The sequence below is a fragment of the Periplaneta americana genome, chromosome 11, assembly GCF_040183065.1.
Source record: "Periplaneta americana isolate PAMFEO1 chromosome 11, P.americana_PAMFEO1_priV1, whole genome shotgun sequence".
Taxonomy (NCBI): Eukaryota; Metazoa; Arthropoda; class Insecta; order Blattodea; family Blattidae; genus Periplaneta; species Periplaneta americana.
Window position 1 is genome coordinate 57,180,565 of NC_091127.1, and position 21,854 is coordinate 57,202,418.

Sequence of the window (21,854 nt, forward strand, 5' to 3'; positions counted from 1 at the left end):
TAAAACACAAAGTTATTCTGTATGACTAAATTTTCAATCTATTCTTTTAAGAGCAAAATATTATCTTAACTCATTCTTTTATATTACAAAAATCTGTCACTTCATGTCCATACTTACTGAATTTCGACCCATTTTCACTTTTCTTCAAGTAATAAATCTAACATTTGCACACTTGTAACAAACTCAACTGTTTACTAAAAATAGAGGCAATAAGCTGATTGTTAAGTTTTTACAAACTCACAATGTTATGATGTAAATGGCAGTGGCGGTCCCTCATCAATTTGCCGCGAATGTCAAATTAAAGAGAATTTTAGAACCTGGCAATTTTTCTTAATCAAAAAAAGAAAAAAATTTGGATTACAATACGCGAACGAGCTGTGACAAAATTTTAAAATAAAAATATATAATTGCACAAGAAACATTGCGGATATGTCTAACTCTTTCGCAAATTTAATTGAGCTACTGTAAGTACACTCATTCTGGAGTAATTAATTTTTTTCTACAAAAAAATGTAATTTTTCAATAAGTTTTCATAACAGAAAAATTGTTATACCGGGTTAGTTAAAAGTCCCGCACCACCTAAATAACTTTTGAGGCATACGGTTCAGTGATATGAAACTTGGTATGTGAGGATAACCATATGCTAAGAACTCAATAATAGTATTACCGAGTTTTTTCTACTTCCGGTTTATTTTTGAATAGTGCTCATTAAGAGCTTTTCAAAAAGTACCTACACTCGATACTTCTGTACAAATTCAGTGTTGCTAAGTCAAGAAAACAGAAAAGTGTATCGAATATTAAAATAATAAAATACTCCTTCCTTAACAAAAACAAAACAAAGCTGGCCCACCTTCTAAATTATGTGTTTAAATTGGTAGCCCTCAGCTACTTTACAATGTGTCACTCGATCATAGAAACCATTTAAGGAATGATTTAACCAGGCTTTAGGAATATCTTGCACCACTTCCATTTTTATTTATCAACACTGAATTTGTACAGAAGTATCAAGTGTGGGTACTTTATGAAAAGCTCTTAATAAGCTTTATTTAAAAATAAAAATATATATTGGATGTTCCATTTAAAATAAGAGAGTTGGAGTTACTTCCGGTTAAACCGGAAGTAGAAAAAACTCGGTAATACCATTATTGAGTTCTTAGCATATGGTTATCCTCACACACCAAGTTTCATATCACTGAACCGTAAGCTTCAAAAGTTATTTAGGTAGTGCATTTATTATTTTAATATTCGATTCACTTTTCTATTTTCTTGACTTAGCAACACTGAATTTGTACAGAAGTATCAAGTGTGGGTAATTTTTGAAAAGCTCTTAATGAGCACTGTACAAAATAAAAAAATATGGGTGTTCCATTTAAAATTAGAGAGTCTGAGTTACTTCCGGTTAAACCGGAAGTAGAAAAAAACTCGGTAATATCATTATTGAGTTCTTAGTATATGGTTATCCCCATATATCAAATTTCATGTCACTGAACCACATACTTCAAAAGTTATTTAGGTGGTGCGGGACTTTTAACTAACTCTGTATAATCCACAGTTTGAAAGATAGATTGGGTTTAAAGCAAAAACTTCATTCTTCACAGGCATTTATTCCCTGTATCAAGATCAGGGAGTTTCACATTAGTATAAGGTCAGAAGTGAACCATCTCTTTTGAAGGGATGTCCTTAAACTCTTGCGGTCTTACTAATAAAAACTCTATATACAGACGTTTAACTGTCATGTACTTATACAATGAGTAGCTCTTTTATAAGTCGTGTGTAAATTCCTTACTAATAATCACTACGTATGTCGTGTATAACAGTATAACTGTTACACAGCTACGTCATAGTTTCGTCATTACTTCGTTACGAAAGGTAATAGAATATCTGAGGTTCTCTACTGCATCCGGTAGAGCGCTCTAGTGTGGCGTGTTAAATATCGATAGTACAACTGGCTCTAATCGATTACCACACTACATTTTGGTCAAAGAGTACAAGCTACAACAATATTATTCTAATAATTCTGTGCTCTTTGGTTTGTTCTTCTGTGGTTACAAGGCAACCATCATCATAAAATGACAGTCGATACGAACAGCTGTTAGAGGGGCGGCCATTTTTTCCCTATATACAACGCTTAAACAAGTGGTTTCGTGTATATAACTACTGCAAAGCAATTCCCATTGTATAGTTACAGCCTGTTTATACGTCCATAGCTTATTCACGGTTTATTAGTAACGTTTTCTGTCCGAACTCTGCATAAGTCTCGTATAAAAACTATACACGGTTTATTAGTAAGACTGTTGGTATAAAAGCTGTATATCCTGCCGCTGTTTCACAGGCGGCGAGCGCAGTGTCGCGGCACTGGAGCGGCGTGCTGGTATACCCGCTGTCGGCTGCGCTGAGTGTGGCCAGTAGGTCGCTGTGGCTGACTCGGCCCGTGTCGGAGATGCTGTTCGACGGCTACTCGGATCCGCTGCTCTCCATCGCAAGCAATATCCCGGGGATCTCCGCGCTGGAACTGCCTGGCGACAGAATTGGCTTCTTCTACGGCAGGAACGGATCCGCGGAGTTCGACGGCGTTTTCAACATGGAGACGGGCGCTGCGGACATTTCCAGGCTGGGGGAGATGAGGTGCTGGAACTACCTCAACGACAGCAAACTGTACGAAGGCGAGTGCGGCCGGATTACGGGATTCGCCGGGGAGCTGTTCCCGCCAGGACAGACGAAGAACAGGCCCTTGAAAGTGTTTGCTGTAGATTTATGCAGGTAAGCGTTAGTGTGAAGAACAGGTCTTGGACAGGTGAAAATGACTAATTTGTATGTATGTATGTATGTATGTATGTATGTATGTATGTATGTATGTATGTATGTATGTATGTACAGCAGCGTGCAAAGTAATCCGAACACGACATATTTTTACATTTTCTGTCATTGTTGGCCTCACAGCTGCTCATACCGCTTTAATTGACATCTGTAGTACGTGTAATTCCATTGTTGAATGTCTGTCATTATTTTTTTTATATAATATGTGACATTTTGCCTGTCGTTTTGTACTTATAAGCATTTCAGTTGTGTTGAAGACTTAATACTGCAATCCTGTGTACATTCTGTCGTCTTCACAAATGGATACAACTCCACGAAAACGGGCTAAAATTATAACATTAGCAGAGCATTCTTCTATGACACAGAGGCAAATTGCTGCAGAATGTCACATCGGTTTGGCTACTGTTAATTCGATCATAAAACGATACAGGGAAACTGGATCCATCACACCCCAGAAAAAAGGAAACTGTGGCCGAAAAAGGAAGACTTCACCTGCAGATGATCGTTTAATTGTCAGGAAAAGTAAATTAAATCCTAGACTAACTGCTGTCGACTTAACCCGCGAGTTAATGGCTACCACTGGGGCGAATATTCACGTCACAACAGTGCGGCGTAGGCTTTTGGAAGCTGGACTAAGGGCTCGTAAGCCTATTAAGAAGCAACTGCTAACCCCTATTATGTGCAAAAAACGCTTAATGTGGGCAAAATTACATCAACACTGGACAGTGAATGACTGGAAGAATGTATCTTTTTCCGATGAGTCTCATTTCGAGGTCCACGGCCACCGTGTTTCTTACGTACGGAAAGGATCCGAAAAAGTAACAGCAGCTCATCTCCAACAAGCACCCAAATACCCCCCTAAAGTAATGTTTTGGGGTTGTTTTACACATGAAGGGCCTGGAGCATTAATACCTATCAAGGGAATGATGAATTCTGACAAATATATTCACTTATTGGAAACCAGAATCATACCCCAGCTGCAAAAATCATTTCCGGATGGCAGAGGTGTGTTCCAACAAGACCTGGCACCATGCCATACGTCTCGAAAAACTACATAATTCTTCAACAAGAAGAATATTCAGGTACTCCCCTGGCCAGGCAACTCACCCGACATCAATCCCATTGAGAAGTTGTGGTCAATTTGCAAAAGAAGAATGAATAAAATGGATTGTTCTACAAAGGAGAAGATGATTTCTGCCCTCATTGGTGTATGGTTTCGCGATGAAGAAATGAAGAATATTTGTGGAGAAATTAGTGGAATCCATGCCAAATCGTCTCGGAGCTGTTATTAGGAACAAGGGAGGCCACATAGATTACTGAGGTATGTCTTAGATCCTTTTTTTTTTATCCCATTTGAGTGTTTTTGCATAAGTAATTACGTTGTTCGGATTAATTTTTACGGTACTGTATGTATGTATGTATGTATGTATGTATGTATGTATGTATGTATTTATTTATTCACACTGCAAATGGGTATATACCCGGTGGCAGTGGTAAGTAATTACACTCAATAATGACAATTAATAATAAACACAACTAATAAAAACAATAATAATAATAATAATAATAATAATAATAATAATAATAATAACAACACGGAGCATCCACAATTAAATGAAGAATGGTCACTTAAAATAACATTTGAAGTAAATCTAATTTGTATCTTAACCCTAAGTTCGAACTAAGACCCCACGAGTGCGACAGGTTCATACCTGCACAAGTACCTTTCGGCACTACACTTATTTCGCTGTCAGCTCACTCACTGCACTGATTCTACCTGATTTCACTAAAACTTTTAACCATTTCACTGTTCAAATATTTTGCACAGCCACTTCACTGACACCAACACACTTCACTTGCACAATAGACTTCACTGACACTACACACTTCACTGACACAACACACTTTCTCACTGATAGAACACTTCAAATAACAAGATATCAATTACACCCTTTAAGTAGTGTGTATAATATACTACCGTGTATTAGTAAAGTCCTTAAGCCTATTTTTAAATACATTTTTGGTTATTGGTAAAGCCTTTAGTAAGTCTGCAGGTAAAGCATTCCAGTCCCTGATAGTGCGATTGAGAAAAGAAAACTTTCCAGTGTCCGTCCTGTCTTCTTTCCCTCAATTTATATGAGTGGTCGTATTTCGATCTTTTTACTATCCCCTTGTACGAAGTGCAAGCAATGGAATTAACGTAGTGAAAAATGGCTTGACTCTAATCTCCTGCCCTTAAATACTAATAAAACTACCTATATTCCATTTTCTTTAACACAGAAAGGTTTACCTCCACCTATAAATAATTATCACTTACAAGTAAACCTTCAGGTGGGGTAAGAAAACAAAGACTTACCTTTATTACCATTCGACTAAGCATTAAAAGCAATACAAAATACGTAAATTTTACAACTCGAACGCAATGAACACCAGAGATCGCGACCAATCAAGATCAAGTTGACGTGGGCTACTTACATTGCAAACAATTATACCACGCAGCAATGCTAGACGCGAGAGCGAAGACAGTACTGCTGAAGAAGCGCTGTCAGCTAGTTTGTACCTTGCAGTTTATTGTGTAATGTTATGTCCAGTGAGCTGAAGATGAACCCAGTGAATATAATGATTAAAATTTTGGATAAACTAAATGAAGGGGGTTATAAGGAGACAGTGAAATGTCGCGGAAGGAACTTGAAATTGTTGATGATATATATGACTTATTAAAGAGTTATGAATCGGAAGCAGTTGAAGAAAGTCATACTCTGGATCCTGATGAAAATGAACCATGAAATAATGACAGTGTCATACCTCATGTACGAGAATGGGAGACTGAAAATCAAATACTACGTCAGAATAGGAATTAAGTACTTCACAAAGTTCCGGTTCTCAATACGCTCCGTCCCCTCCCAAAACATCCCGAGTCATTGACTTTCAAGAAAAATGTGAAGTAACTGAGTATTGGATTCTGTCAGGTGTATCGACAAACAAAAGAAAAAGTTTAACCATAGGTCATGGAGCAGTATGAAGCATAAATTCACTTGGTTAACACACGAAAGTCAACTGTCAAAAGATTGCAACTCATAAATCGTATTTGGTGGTATGATTTTGGACAGTTCGGACATGTACAATGATGATCAAGTGTTTAATACAAACGAATGTGGGTTCCATAAGGAAATGCCTTTCGGCAGAACATTAGAACGTCAAGGAACCAGTAAAGTGTAGGGTGTCGTGCAATCCAAGGGGGCAACTACACAGTCCTACACTATAACGCCAGTGGTTTCTAAAGCTGGAAAACTGATGCCAAAGTTACTACTTATTCTCCAAGACCCGAAAGGTATAAGTCAAAGAGTTGCGGAACGCATTTTCCAGAGTGACAACTCTATAGTAAAATGGACTTCGTCGGGAAAAATGACCAAAAAATATGGATACAATTCTTACGAGAAATATTCCTTCCTAATTCTGCAACTTGCAATCTTCTGCTGTTGGACTCGTATGGTGTCCACTGCAACGAAAATACAATTAAGCAACTGTTATAAGAAGGGGACTATGGTCTTGAAAAACTAGTAGTTAAAATCATACCACCAAATACGACTTATGGATAGCAATCTTTGGACAGGTACTTTCTTCGAATGTATAAGCATATGATTTGACACATTTCTCATAATGTAGATTTTGATGATTCATCTGATACATTAGAACAATGCAACAATATACTGAAAATACAGTCGCTTGTTTAACAGAAGTTTACTTCTCCACGATTCCAACAGGCGCATGGGTATGGTTGGGTGTTAGCTGGATTGGGATCCAGAAGTGGACAACGTTTTTAAAACACTACAGAGCACTGTAACCGAAATGTACAAGGAATATGTACGATATGTGCAAAATCAGCCTGTATAAAGTGCGGGTGGTGTACTGACAATTTGTGTTTCCAACATTTTGCATTAACTATCACTGTTGTGCGACATATGTTTCTGGATAAAAACAAATCAGATTCTGGAATATGATGCGTTAAGTAACATGATGACCACATCATCGTTTTCCTTCTTATGCATTAATCGCTAGTTGAAGGTGTGTTTTCTTGCTGCTTGAAGCCTCGTGTTCTGCGCTGTGTATCACACTTGATAATTGCAGTCGAGTTACGAAATTTTAGGATTATTCATATTTCATTATGCTGATTGCAAAAATATAAGTTTCAATTTCATTGTTTTTTACCTCAGGTGAAGGTTTACTTGTTAGTAAAACATAATATTTCACGTAATGAATTAACAAATAATAATTGTAATTACCTACATCTAACACCTTCCACACAAGTCAAATACTGTATTTAGGAATTATTATAGATAGATATTTACGTTGGGATAAAGAAATTGATTTTATGTGTACAAGTACAGTATAACAAAGACAATTTATGAATTCATAATACTTCGAAATTTTTTTACTAAGGAAGCATTGAGAATAATATTTTTAGCTTTAGTACAATCATTAATACAATATGGTATAATAAACTGGGGTGGAGTAGCATCATCTGAACTTAATCCATTAATTTTATTACACAGAAGATTAATAAAAATTTGTCTAACCAAAAATATGGATTATCCAATCAATTTAATTTATACTGATTTAAAAATATCAACTATTGAAAAAATTTATAAATGAAGAGTCCACTGCAAGAATGATGGATTTCACTTTCTTGTCGAAAATAAACCAAGACTATCAATGCATAGCTTAAGACATACAGAGTTATATGGCATTAACACTGATAGTCATTGTCTAGTAATGATCGGAAAATCACAGTTAAGCTTTGAGCGCTAAGCATTTCAAACTTTCAATTGCTTCTCCTGCAAAATGTATTCCAAATGACACCCATCATTCTTGCAGTGGACTCTTCAAATATAGTTTACTACTTACTACCACAGAAATCAAATAAAACATAAATCTAATCGACATGAATATCGTACTCGAAGACAAAAGTCTACTTTTCCATTAATTGAGCATAAGTGTCATACAAGTGCAGCTCTTAAACATTGTGCTAGTTTCAGGCCAAGACTTTATAATAAAATTACAAACAATTGTCCAAATTTGAGATATTTTAAAATTGAAGCTTTTAAAAAAGAAATTTATAAAATTATTCATGATATATAGGCTAATATTAATAAATGCGTGTATTTTTTTACCTTTTATTTCTGTCGACTATGTTCATGTTTTTATTGAATATCACTGGTCAATTTATATTAAATGTGTTTTTCTCTCTTTTTCTCTTTCTTCTTTTTTTTGCTCTTGTGTTTTATTTATTGGTTTGAATTAAATTTATGTTATATTATTGGCTAAGACCACACCGTACATGAGCTTGGCTGTTACGGTAGTGGCTAGAAACATTTTTGTTTTATAATTTTAATTTGTACTCACTAGCTAGCTAGTTAAATAAATATAACTAATAAAAAAGTATATACTTACAAATGGCTTTAAAGGAACTCTGAGGTTCATTGCCGCCCTCACACAAGCCCGCCATTGGTTCGTATCCTGAGCAAGGTGAAGCCAGTCCCCACTACCATATCCCACCTCCGTCAAATCCATTTTAATATTATCCTCCCGTCTACGTCTCGGTCTCACCAAAGAACTTTTCCCCTCAGGTCTCCCAACTAACACTCTATACGTATTTCTGGATCAATACATATGTGCTACATGCCCTGCCTAACTCAAACATCTCAATTTAATGTCCTCATTATGTTAGATGAAGAATACAATGCGTGCAGTCCTCATTCACTCCACGCCCAGTGCTCTTGGTTTTGGATTGAACAGATAGATTCCTTGTTCCTCTTTCCTTGCCTTCGCTAGAACTGACATGTAGCTCCGAAACTTTGGATGCTTCTACATCTATGACACGGTTCAAATACCCGTAAACTCCGCACCGCGGTGTTCACCTTGAAAGATTTAATCGTACAACATTTTAAACTTCAGAAATATTCCTCTAAAAGATGTTTATAAAAATGTACAACTCCGCAGATTTTCTCCTGCACTTTGTAATCGCATTAGAAGTTTTACAATGAAATATGACTCTTTGCAGATGGGTTTTATTTGACTTCGTGGAGGAGGTCGAAGTGAACGACATTCTGGGTTACCGTTACGCTCTCAGCAAGACATTTCTGGACAACGGCACGAGAAACCCCGACACAGAATGCAACTGTGGCGGCACATGCCTACCTCAAGGCGCCCTAAATGTGTCTACATGCCGCAAGGGTGCCCCGGCGTTTGCGTCTTATCCTCACTTTCTGGACGCGGACCCCTACTACACCCGCAACGTCCAGGGTTTGAGCCCGGATCCGGAGAAGCATCGCTTCCACCTCACAATCGAACCTGTGAGTCAGTCTTCATGTCTTAGATTCTTTACTCAAAGTACAAACATAAATCTCATTACATTACACACAGCTTATAGTCTTAGGTGTTAATACATCCTCTGACATCGTCACGTGAATGTTACGAATTTTAGTTTTCGTGTGATAATTTTATGTTGAACATGTGCAGTCTGTTATGTTAATTATTTATTTTGTTTAAGCTTTTCAATGTTTCATATAGTCGCGTTTTATCGAGTCATTTGCTCTTCTCATATTATTTCTTAATGCGTAAGTTAAAATGTATTTTCGTTCTCGTTCTCGTTTCCGTTCCCGGTTTATTGTGAACCAGCCTTAATTTGTTTCGTTTCATTCGGAGTTAATAATGGACAAAGTACCTATAAAGATCAGGCAGCAAAGAGTTTCAATACAATTTAATCATTTATTTAAAGATATTTTGTGTATGTCACTTCTAGCGACACTAGAACATCATAACCTGGGTAGACCATGAAAAATGTTGGATTCAGACTATAAAAAGTACGCTTTATTCAAATGTCTGTTTATGATTTTATTATGCAAATCGTGTTTATTTATCACTTAATATCAATTTGTATTCCACTGTATTTGTTCTTTATTATTGTTATTTTTTATCGTGTACATTTTATTCAATTGTCTGTTTCTGATTTTATTATGTGAATCGTACATGCTTGTAACTTAAGGGACGAGGACGGTATTTTCTGGTGAAAAATGAGTAAATTTTCATTTTTTTAAAATACTCTGTGATATGTGTGGAATGCATTGCATAACATTTTGTGGGTAATTGTGCCCTTATCGGATGTTGAGACGCCGTATTTAAACTCCTGCGTTATGGATTTTTAAATCCCACGCCCACTTTTACTGTTGTTTCCGGGTAACTTCATTTCTTTGCTACATTGCCAGACAAAAATGGATATAATTTCTGAACTATTACAGATACAATCATGAAATTTAGAACACACATTCTCTAGGCTATTAGGAAACTTTTCTCTGTAACAGAAGTTTAATTGATTTCATTTTAAAAATATGTCTGTCTATTTACAAAAAGGAAATCAGAAAGTGTTATTAAATTTCAATTGTTTATTTTACAAATGTAGGGACTAATATCAAAATTATGTTGCAGACAGTTTGTAGGGCATGGGTTTGCAAGTACATTGCAAGAAACTGTTTGAATCTATCTTTAAAAATGGCTTAGATATATCGGTTTTAGTAAAATCCTACATTAGGTACTTTTTTTTTTTTTTCAAATTTGGGCCCCTAAATAGGTTTTTTTATATTTATATTTGGTTGACGTGCTACAGCCATCAGCTCTCTACATACAAGAAATGAATATTTTACACCAAATAGGAAAAAAAAAAGTAAAAAAAATACCGTTCTCTTCCTTTAAAACCAACGTGTTTCTTTTATTTTTATTGTGTACATTTATTGAATTATCGGTTTCTGGTTTTATTATGGGAATCGTATTTGCTTCTAACAACATTGATATGCATTCCAGTGTGTTTATTTTTATTTTGTTAGGTAAATACTTAATTGCCTCTTTTGAGGCATATCCGTCACTCTTAAAAAAAAAACTAATATGTGTTACTTAAATCTGATACTGTTGTATATTCAACTACTTAAGCAAGTTTTAATCCTGGTTGAGTATAAGAGAAGGTACTACGGCCTTAAATCTGCCAGGTTAAATAAAAACCGTTATTATTATTATTATTATTATTATTATTATTATTATTAGTATTATTATTATTATTAGTATTATTATTATTATTATTATTATTATTATTATTATTATTATTATATGTCAAATGGTCTACGACATACGAGATCAATGACAACCCGCATGGAGCTAGACCATATCGACGTATACTGCTTCTGAAATATCTTTTATTCAATCCTTTCGTCGATATCATTCACTTTTGCTGTCACGAGTTTCAGAGATTCGAACCATTACCATAAATGATTACCGAAGGCAGGATTCAAGCTTTTATAGCTACTGCCGTGAAACATCCTGGTTCATAAGTTGTTTTCTCGATTACATATTTCCGTTTTATAGTAGTATTAACTAAAACCTTCTAGAATCACCTGCTATCAGAGTACGAAAAGAAGAACCAGGGATCGAACCCTCACAGGCAGTCAAAATGTTTATAGAATCCATCACTCTAGCTGAGCTCTACCTTGAGAGATCCGCGTATTAGAAATTGTTTCCTTATTCAAATGCATCGTATGAATCAATATTTTAATCTGCCACTCGTTTATATCTGATCGTGAAAGTTGTTTGAAAGTATTTTATGTATTAATGAAAGTAAAGTGACAGATCTTAAATTTAGCTTAGATAGAAAAAGGGATGCTCTTCAAAATGACATCAAATTTTTGAGTATTTATATTGAAGGTGGTTTGGGCTGGGATAGCCATATCAATATTTTTTCGGGTAAGATATCTAAAGGAATATTTATGTTAAGATGTTTGTCCAAAACTGTGGATACAAAAGTGCTATTAACAGTATATTTTTCATATATTCATAGCCATCTTCAATATGGTGTTTTATTATGGGGGAATCATAGTTCATCTTTTAATATTTTTAAATTACAGAAGAATGCAGTGAAAATTATTTGTGGTGTTGGACCAAAAGCACATTGTATACCTTTATTTCAATCCTGTAAAATTCTCACTCTTCCATCGCTATATGTATTGCAGTGTTTGTTATATACCAAAATTAATATAGATAATTTCCCATTGAACTTGCATTTTCACGAACACCATACTAGAAGTTGTAACGATATAAGACTTGATTTTTGCAGATACAAGACTACACAAAACAGTTTTTATTATATGTCTCTGAAGTTTTATAATAACTTACCAAATTCAACTAAAAATTTAAATTATGATTCATTCAAATCGTTAATTAATAGAAAATTGTATGGACACAGTTTGTATAGCATTAACGAATATTTTAACTTGGAAAATAATTTTGTATGATTTTATTTATATTGACGTTGCTATGCATAAGGTACTTATGTCCAAGCAATAAAGTAGCTATCTGTCTGTCTATCTGTCTGTCTGTCTGTCTGTCTGTCTGTCTGTCTGTCTGTCTGTCTGTCTGTCTGTCTGTCCGTTTTCAGTCATTATTAAAATACAAATGCTGCGAGTTAGATAATTTCAGCGTTGAAAAGTGTCTACCCCTAGTCGTCTTGAGAGTGATGCCTAAAACAATTTATAAACGACTTGAGTTAGACACCCTGTGTATTTTTATAAATCATATATGTTAGCAGATAAGAGCGTAATTACCTCAGATTTTGACACAGTGCAAAAGTAGCAGAAGAATAAATTAAATTGAAATTAGCAAGCGAAGTAACTGGTTCTTATAAAAAATAATTTTCCCTTGATACGTTCTGTATTATTTAATTTTAATTTATTGCACGTAATGCGTTTGTTTTGTCGAGGATTAAACCGATGTTGCATTCTGTTGATTTAACCCCTTCAAGCTTGATGTACATTATAGTGTACAGTAGTGACAAAAAAAAAAAAAACCGGACCGACCCTTGTAGCTGAAACAAAAGAATCCTGTGCTGTGTAGTGTGTCAAACTGTGGTAATTTCAATATGGATAGTGAAGCCAGAGGTATGTATTGCTATTTAATGTAAAAATACGCAGTTATCTTTGCCGAATAGAGGCCAAAAAATATAATATTGATGCCAGATGAAAATAAAACTCTCAAAGTCTGTAAGTTTGAGGCACTGAAGGAAACAAAAGACGGCAAGAATCGAACAAATGCAATAAATTTCATTGTTACACTTAATTATACAAGATGGATGTGGTCCACACCTGTGGAGTAACTGTTAGCGCGTCTAGCCGCGAAACCAGGTGGCCCGAGTTCGATTCCCGGTCGGGGCAAGTTACCTGGCTGAGGTTTTTTCCGGGGTTTTCCCTCAACCCAATATGAGCAACTGCTGGATAACTTTCGGTGTTGGACCCCGGACTCATTTCACCGGCATTATCACCTTCATCTCATTCAGACGCTAAATAACCTAAGCTGTTGATAAAGCGTCGTAAAATAACCTACTAAAATAAAAAGAAAGATGAATGTGTTTTGTGACTAGCAAAATTTGAATCTGTGACTCTGAAATCAGCTACAAGGGTCAGTCCGGTTTTTTTTGGCACTACTGTACATTGTTTCGTTTTTTCTTTTTTGGAATGTCTTCGATACTTTTGAATATCTTGAAAAATTCAATGTGATAGAAATGGAGAAAATTATTTTTGAAACATTTCTACACCTGAATTAAAAATAAATTTTAAAATTTTGGGGCTCCAGGGTTCAAAATTTTCCCCAAATTTTTATTTTCTGTGAAGACTTGATTTGGGATTTTTGGATCCCCAGAATGATTATGTGACCAATTTTTTTTTAAATTTTGTTTAAATATAAATTCCGGACTGAAGGAGTAAAAATAAAAAGTTATTATATTTTATTGAAATTCTGTTATTTTATGTGCATAATTTCCAGATGAATTGACTTGTAGATATTGAATGAAAAAGGTCCATTCAATAGTTGAGGAGAAATAGTTTTACACGTACAGGGGGCTTGTTCAAAACAATTTTTTCCGTGTCAAAATGCTAAAACTGTACATATTATATTCACGAGAATTTCGAAACCGAATATTTCCACATCTAATTTTGGTGCTGAGTGAATGTTTTCCTTCAAATTGATGATCTTTTGAATGGTTTATCAAGCAAAACGCATAATAGACGTGAGTATCTGTCGTAAAATTAGAAAACAACTGAATTATTACGAAACGTGTAAAAACATAATGAAGAAACATGTATCTTCTTAATGACAACGTCTTCAACAGTACATTTTTGTGGTGATAATAGGTTATGTCTTACACTTTTACAGCATATAAATACAGGATGAAACTCTTGGCTTGATTTTGTTTCAGACTACTGGGGCAGTCTTGGATGTGGCAGCTCGGTTGCAAATAAACATTTTCTTGCAACCGAATGAAAGAATCAGGTAATGTAGGCTATATTGCACTCAAGCAAATCAAACTGGTTACTGCTGTATATCGTCGTTGTCTTTGTGAAACCTCCTTTGTGACGATACAGAAAATAATTTTTCAGGAGGAAGAAAAAGTAATTAAATATCAATAGGCCTACACTGATCCTCGATAATGTCATTTATATTCATCATATTCACCAACGTCCTCTACCGAATTATTTCATATTCTTATGTGCGCCCATTGATCTTTAATTAATTTTTTCTTCCTACTGCAAAAAAACATATATATATTGTATACTGTCACATAAGAGATTTCATAAAAAAGATGACGATATGCTTTTGGAACCACAGAGCTCTACAATATGGTTGACTGTGTAAAATGAAATAGGAAATCGAAATTATGTATCGTTCCAAGATCGCAAAATTATTTACAGCGAAAGCAGCAGCTTGCTACCTTTCTCTTACTTCCGCCGGGAAGAAACATAGTAGCTCACTCTACACCTGGCAATGAAACCTTTCAAAATTCACTTAATCGAAAACCTCGTTGGATAGTCGTATCTAAATCTTTATTTTAAAAGAAAAGTTCACTATAAAGTGTTATCACATTCTAGTAGCCTATATACAGTCACGAAACTCAATACGTAATAAATATTCAAACGATGAACAATGTCAGCAGTGTTTGGATGACGAACAAAAACGCTACGAACTTATAGGGTAAATGTGTCTAATCCCGTGATAAAATTTCAATTGTCTGCCGTGGAGTTGTGGTCTCTGACTTTTAAGTCTTTGAAACACCTAACAGATGGCAGGAGATGTCTTCTTTTCAATTATATTGACTACCCGCCTTTTGAATAGAAGCAGTCGACTGCAGTGAAAGATGGTTGACCAGTAAGTTTTCTTTCTCTTGTGACTGCTCCTGAAGAAACATTTTATTTTTGAGGTAAGAATTAATATAGCGTTATAAAAAATGATATATTACTGTAGATTATAGTCAGCTGGATCAACGTGTATGTTTATTTAAACATTATGAAGCAATAACAATGCAACAGGAGCTTTCCCATTTTCAGATTTATTTTCATATTTCTCCTTCCTGGCTCATTCGACCAGTGATGACAACGCTAAATTGTGAAAATTAATGTCTGTGAAAGAAAATAGTTCGTGGAAATAATAATAATAATAATAATAATAATAATAATAATAATAATAATAGAAATAAGTTATAGAAAACATGAATTATAATTATAATAAAATAATAGGTTATATTATATTTAACTTAATTACTGCTGTTGTTAGGAATATAAATAATGGGAAATAATTGTTTTATAATTGAGATTATTCAAATTTAGTTTTGTATTGAATTTAACTTTGAGTTTATTTTGTTTCTAATGTATTAATATGTAATATGTAATGCGTATTCCTGTAGTTACACAAATATTTTATATGAACTTTGTGACTTAGGCCCTTTTCCTATGTAGTAATTTCTTTCTTAATCTATATTAACACAATATACCATGTCTTTAACGTGTTCTTCAAAATACTCCTTTTTTTCTGAGCAGTTAATGAGGATTATTTTAGTATCACGGAATTAGAATATCACTCACGGAATTAGGAAACCACTATCACGGAATTTGGATCTCTGTCACGGATTTAGGAGCTAGTGTATAACAATGAAGAATCATATATTATATAACAAACTGTGAAACTGTTGACACTGAATGTTGTAAAAACTGTAGCTAAAGGTCCAAATAACGTCATTTAGTTATTTGAAAATTTTTATTACAATTTTGGCATAAGTATAGACTTTATTAAATATGTCACGGAATTAGGCAACCCTACCCTACATCAACCTAATGTTATAACAAACATAAGTCTACTTTAATATAGAAGTTAAGATTCGATTGTTGATTATGTAATGTTCTTCACACAGTTTCTGTTGCGTAGTCTGCTTCAGAACGTGCCCACCATGATGTTTCCGATGATGTGGTTCGAGGAACGAGCGACTATCTCGCCGGAGCTGTCGGCGTCCCTGAGGATGGTGCTGAGGCTACCTCTCATCGGGATCATTTGCTCTGTGTGTCTCCTGCTGCTAGGTCTCGTCCTCTTGGGATTCGCTTTTCTGCCACGCGTCGTCCTCCTTCTACTGAAGAAAGATCCATCCTCAAACTATACGTGAGTACTGCTATTACTCTCTGGCACTCCGTCCATGAAGAACTTTGCTTGCCTGCTATAATAACATAGTCCAGGAAGTTCCTTTATGACTATCTAGAAGGGCTGGATACCAACCAAACGATCCAACTAATCAAGCCAAAATAAAATAAACATCCATCACGATTGATGATCTGATCAGCATTGACGCAACCAATTCCAACCGAATGAATTCGGCGGTGAGACAATCAGACCATGACCGACCGCCGACTGACTGCCTAGCAAAACCACAGACTCCTAATATCCAGCAAAATAGAAACCAGATATAAACATAGACAGCGAATCGCAACCTACTTGCCAACTAGCAAACCCACATGACCCTAAATAACCGATATAAAAACGACCAGCAAAATAAAAATCAGATATAAAACGTCCTTCCGACCAACAAAATCACAGTCGACTGACAGACCAGTAAAATCACAATCAGAACAAAATCGACTGACCAACTCAAAACGACGAATCTACCAAGCGACTAGCACAATAAAAACTCGATACCAAACGTCAGGGTGTCTACAGATCTTGAACACCTGGAAAACCTGGAATTATATTGAAATTTTACTTTTTATCGGGAAAGCTGAAAGAGCCTGGAATTATAAAATTTGAATTATTAGATATTCTTTCATGATTTAAATTTCCTAAATGGTGGTGAAACTGAAGCAAATACCTTGTAAAAACAAATAAAAGGTGAAGGATCGGTAGAGCGGAGAAAAATTCTCTCCGGCACCGGGATTCGAACCCGGGTTTTCAGTTCTACGTGCTGACGCTCTATCCACTAAGCCACACTGGATTCCAATTTCGATGCCGGTTTGAATCCTTTCAGTTTAAGCTCCACCTCTTAGTTTTCCTTTAGCAGCCAACCCTCATGCACTGTGTCACAGATGTGTGACACTGGCACAATGTCCAACACACTAATGTGCAGAGGTGCACTCACTACGAGTGACTAAGTGGCCGGGATCCGACGGAATGAACGCCATCTTAAATCACTAAGTAATTATATTATATGCATATCATATTATATGACATTTCCATGCAGAAAATCTGCGTTATCATATGATGAAGGATCGGTACATCGCAATTATATGATATGCCTATATAATCACTTAGTGTTTTAGCACTGCGCTCATTCCGTCGAATCCCGGCCACTTAGTCACTCGTAGTGAGTGCACCTCTGCACATTAGTGTCTTGGACATTGTGCCACTGTCACACATCTGTGACACAGTGCATGAGGGTTGGCCACTAAAGGGAAACTGAGAGATGGAGCTTAAACTGAGAGGATTCAATCCGGCATCGGAATTGGAATCCGGTGTGGCTTAGTGGATAGAGCGTCAGCACGTAGAGCTGAAAAGCCGGTACCGGAGAGAGTATTTCTCAGCTCCACCCATCATTCATCATATAACGCAGAATTCCTGCATGGAAATATAATATGTATTTTGGTACATCGCTATAATAACAAATAAAAGAGTTAAAAAGAAGTTGGGCTCTAAAAGCTAAGAAAAGAAGAAAATTGGGTGTTTTCCATTTTGCGTTCATACAATTATGGTGGTCTTTTCACCAATATTTTATTTTCTGTTATGACTTATTAGATATTATACTTAACTTTTATTGAACTTAATATAGTAAAGAAGAGGAATTTTAAGGAGTGGGAGTGTATGGAATATTCTTTATAATTACATTTTATTTCCTCTACAGAATTGTTATGTAAATTAAAAAAAAATACTACCGCATATTTCTAAGCAAAAAGACTTGAAAAAACTTAATTATCCAGTAGAATCTGGGAAAAATCTGGAAATACAAAATCAATATTTAGTAGACATACTGAATATCCTATCGACCTGCAAATTTTAATTCACAACCGACTGAACGATCAGTAAATTCACAAATAGGCCAAAACCAACTGACCCAGAAAATAACAACCAGAACATAACCATCTGAACAACCAGCAAAATCGCATCCAGATCACTTCCAACCGACCAGGAAAATTACAACCAGAACTGAAACGAGTAACTCATCGACTGGTCGACCGAACATCAAAATCATAAATGACCGACCAAGCTACATAATATATCACAACCAAAACCCGTATGACTGAACAGAAAAATCACAATCAAGCTATGACTGACCGATCACCATAATCACAATCAGGCTACGATCGTGCAACCAGCAAAATCACGGACCACAACTAACCGACCACCTAAATCATAACCAAACCACTATCATGCATATGGTAAAAACACAACCAGACTGTGACTGACCGACCACCAAATTCACAACCATACCATTACCGCTAAAATTACAACTAGATCACGACCGTGAAACCTGCAAAATCACAAGACAACTACTGACCGACCACTAAATTATTCACAAGCAGATTCTCGACTGAAAACCACCGAAATCAAAGTCAGACCACGATCGCGCAAGATCATAACAGGATAGCTGACCAATAAGCTAAATTACAACAGCGTTGCCAGATTGTGATGAGTACTAGTTGCCGATTTGCGAATTTCTTTTAGCCTAAAGTCTTCTTAATTTTAATCTGAAGGGTTATTATTTCTTGAAAAATATAGGGCTATCCAATATCTAGGATCGTATCGTATTACTGTCTATATAATTTTCCGGATTTTGAATTGAATGCAATGCAATGTGGGATAATCCATAAAAATGTCTTGTCTTAATAACACCCACACAATAATTACACACGAAAACTTTTAAATTTATTTTAAACCTAGAAAAATTCTCCCAGGTTTTGCAATATCTTCTCATATTTGCCATGTTTTCACATTATCCCATAATATTATTAGCAGTTAGCACTAGCAGAATAATAATAAACTATCCTAAGAAAATTAGCCGATATAAAACTAACCGCGAACGATAATGATTTATTTTGCGGCCTTCTGTACCCTTACGACATAGTGACGTCGCATGTAAGATATTTGTCATAAAATACAGAGAAGAAGAGAATTTGAAGCATGTTACAAAGATATGAACAAGAATGATTTTTCGTTTTAAAAAATGGTCTGAAAACCTGTGAATAATACATTGTAAAAGGAAATCAAATGTAGCCTAATTTTGCCTTTTTTATTTTTGAGATAGCCTAAATAGCGACTCGGCGTCTTGACGATTTTATTACCCGCCGATTGTCCCTTTTACGTAGCCTAAATTGCGATAAATCGCCTAATCTGGCAATCCTGTACAACAATCAGATCCCAACCGACCAGCCAAGAAATAAAGGCTGGTCAACAATAAACCGGGAACGGAAACGACAACGAGAACGGAAATATTGTTAAAATAAATGTATTTAAATGTGAGCATTCACAATTAACGAGAAGTTTGCCGGAGCCCGGGAACAAGAACGTGAAGGTTAATTGTGAATGCTCACATTTATAGTCGTGTTGCTGTTATTTCCGGCGTGACTCCTCCTCTTTGCTTACGTCTTTGCAAATGAAGGCTCTATAAAGTCCAGGTAAGTAGTATCGTTCGCCATTTTTGTTCTTTGATTGCCGAGCTACCAAACAAGGAATCTATTTGTCGCACCGTTAAACATTATCATGTCGTAGCTCCTATGATAATAAATCAAACGCACTGTAATCGAGCAAATAATTAAGCGGCAAATAATGTCCTCGTATGCTTTCTGCGAACGCCAACGAAAGAACAAAAATGGCGGTCGATTATATTAAGTATTTATCGAGCCTTAGGGAGTGCATAACGTGATCAGGAGCGAATGACAATGTAGCCGGCCTGCAACGTGATTGGCTGCCGGAAATAAGAGCGACGGGACTATAAATACATTTATTTTAACAATATTTTCGTTTTCGTTCTCATTTCTCTTCGCGGTTTATTGTGGACCAGCTTTACGGCCAGATTCCAAGTAACCAACCGACTGAACGACAAGTAAAATCACAATTAGATCTCAGTCGATCGAACAGAAGAATGATAACTGATTTGTTGTGTAATGATGTCACCATTGAGAAACGTTAGACACAGAAATATTTTTAGAAAATAGCCCAAATAATGTGTACGTGCATTAGCCATGATGTAAAGAGGATGATAATAACATGTAATTTAGTTTTTAATAATCAGAGTGAGAAAAATTATTTTCTAAAAATATGAAAAACAGAATGTTTAAGATTTAAAAAATTCGAAATTTGAAATGAAAAAAGGAAATAATGTTTCTTTTTGTCGGTTTTAATCGAGATCTATGTAAATAATGGACATTCAGGCAAAAATGTTATAGCTTGCTAATAATTAAGTAATAATGCCGTGAAAACCAAATTGAAACTCAACTCTTACGTTGGCATGAATGATTCTTCCGAAGCATAGGCCTACTATACAAAATGGTGACCTAGCTCTCCTCCGTACAGAACTTCTTGTAAAAGGTGCGTTCATGAAATTATGGAAACTTATCCAGTAGCAGTGAAAGCTATGCGACATTGTTTCAATTCACAAGATTCATAAAATATATTAGAAGTGTACTCTGTTTTTTATATTTTTGTAACAACTCAGCCTTTTGAGATATCCCTCAATTTATTAAAGTGTATTCTGAATCTGAAAAATTGACGTAGTTTGCCTGTATATGACAAAACGATTAAACCATTGATCTTAGTGTACTCGTACAATTGTTCCCTTGACTGTTTGTGTTACAAAATATCTATTAAGTCTCATAAACTACGAGTAATTAATATGATTCCTATATGTAAGGACTGAAACATTTCTTCTTTGGTGCAGGAGGAGAGCAACAAATCTTCAAATAGCTTCCTCAAAGAAGACTGTTAAATATCTTGTAACTCAAGACAACAAAAAAGCCGCTTGCAGAGAAACAGAAGACAGCACTTTACTCGATATTAAGTGAAAATGTGTAAATACTCATATTGTGCCAAATGTTTTGAACAAAACGACATGAAGTTACATCGTGTCAACGGAACTCAAATCAGTATTTTGTGGAGAAATGTGGAACTGAAGTTTACTGGAAAACTTTTTATAGTTATTGTATGGATATTGATCTACATGAAGCAAAATATGGATCTATACCAAAACTTTAATTGCTTCACTAAAATGTACTAAAGTTCGCATTAGTTTCGTATAATATATATAAAGTGGGTATTTATTATCGTCATACGACTTGAAGTGGACAAAACCTTCTCTGTGCATGGTATTACATCAGTTTCGTCAGAAATGCGAACAGGGGAGGAATCTGTACTTACCAAGTAAGAACGGATACTCTAAATACAGTGTTCCTATGCAGACCGGTCCCAGGTAGTAATGTTAATAGCGTAGCACCCGTCCCCAGGAAGCTAATTCTATCATTCTCTAATAATTTCGTTTATATACAAATTCAATAATACTAATGAAACATTTAAAACTGGTTTAGTTCTTGATTAATTTGGATGATTTTTCACTTCCTTGGATTCATAATTTCAGTACAAATGCAGAGCTTTCTTTTACTTGCATACACAAAGGAAAGTTGCAGTACTGTTGTCTTTAGATA

General features: G+C 35.4%; 1 protein-coding gene across 8 annotated transcripts in view; it reads left to right on the plus strand.

Annotated features, from left to right (window-relative positions):
• The window catches only part of LOC138709029 (protein peste-like), a 72,854-nt gene extending 51,170 nt beyond the window's left edge, over positions 1 to 21,684 (plus strand). For 7 of the 8 annotated variants that reach the window (XM_069839505.1, XM_069839503.1, XM_069839504.1 and 4 more), the window contains 5 exons: positions 2,333 to 2,760; positions 8,879 to 9,170; positions 14,108 to 14,181; positions 16,108 to 16,335; positions 21,095 to 21,684. In XM_069839505.1, the coding sequence (XP_069695606.1) occupies positions 2,333 to 2,760; positions 8,879 to 9,170; positions 14,108 to 14,181; positions 16,108 to 16,335; positions 21,095 to 21,218 (1,146 nt within the window). In that variant the 3' untranslated portion in view covers positions 21,219 to 21,684. The remainder of the gene's footprint in view (positions 1 to 2,332; positions 2,761 to 8,878; positions 9,171 to 14,107; positions 14,182 to 16,107; positions 16,336 to 21,094) is intronic. The other variant, XM_069839507.1, reaches the window with a different exon arrangement.
• Positions 21,685 to 21,854: the final 170 nt, after the last annotated feature.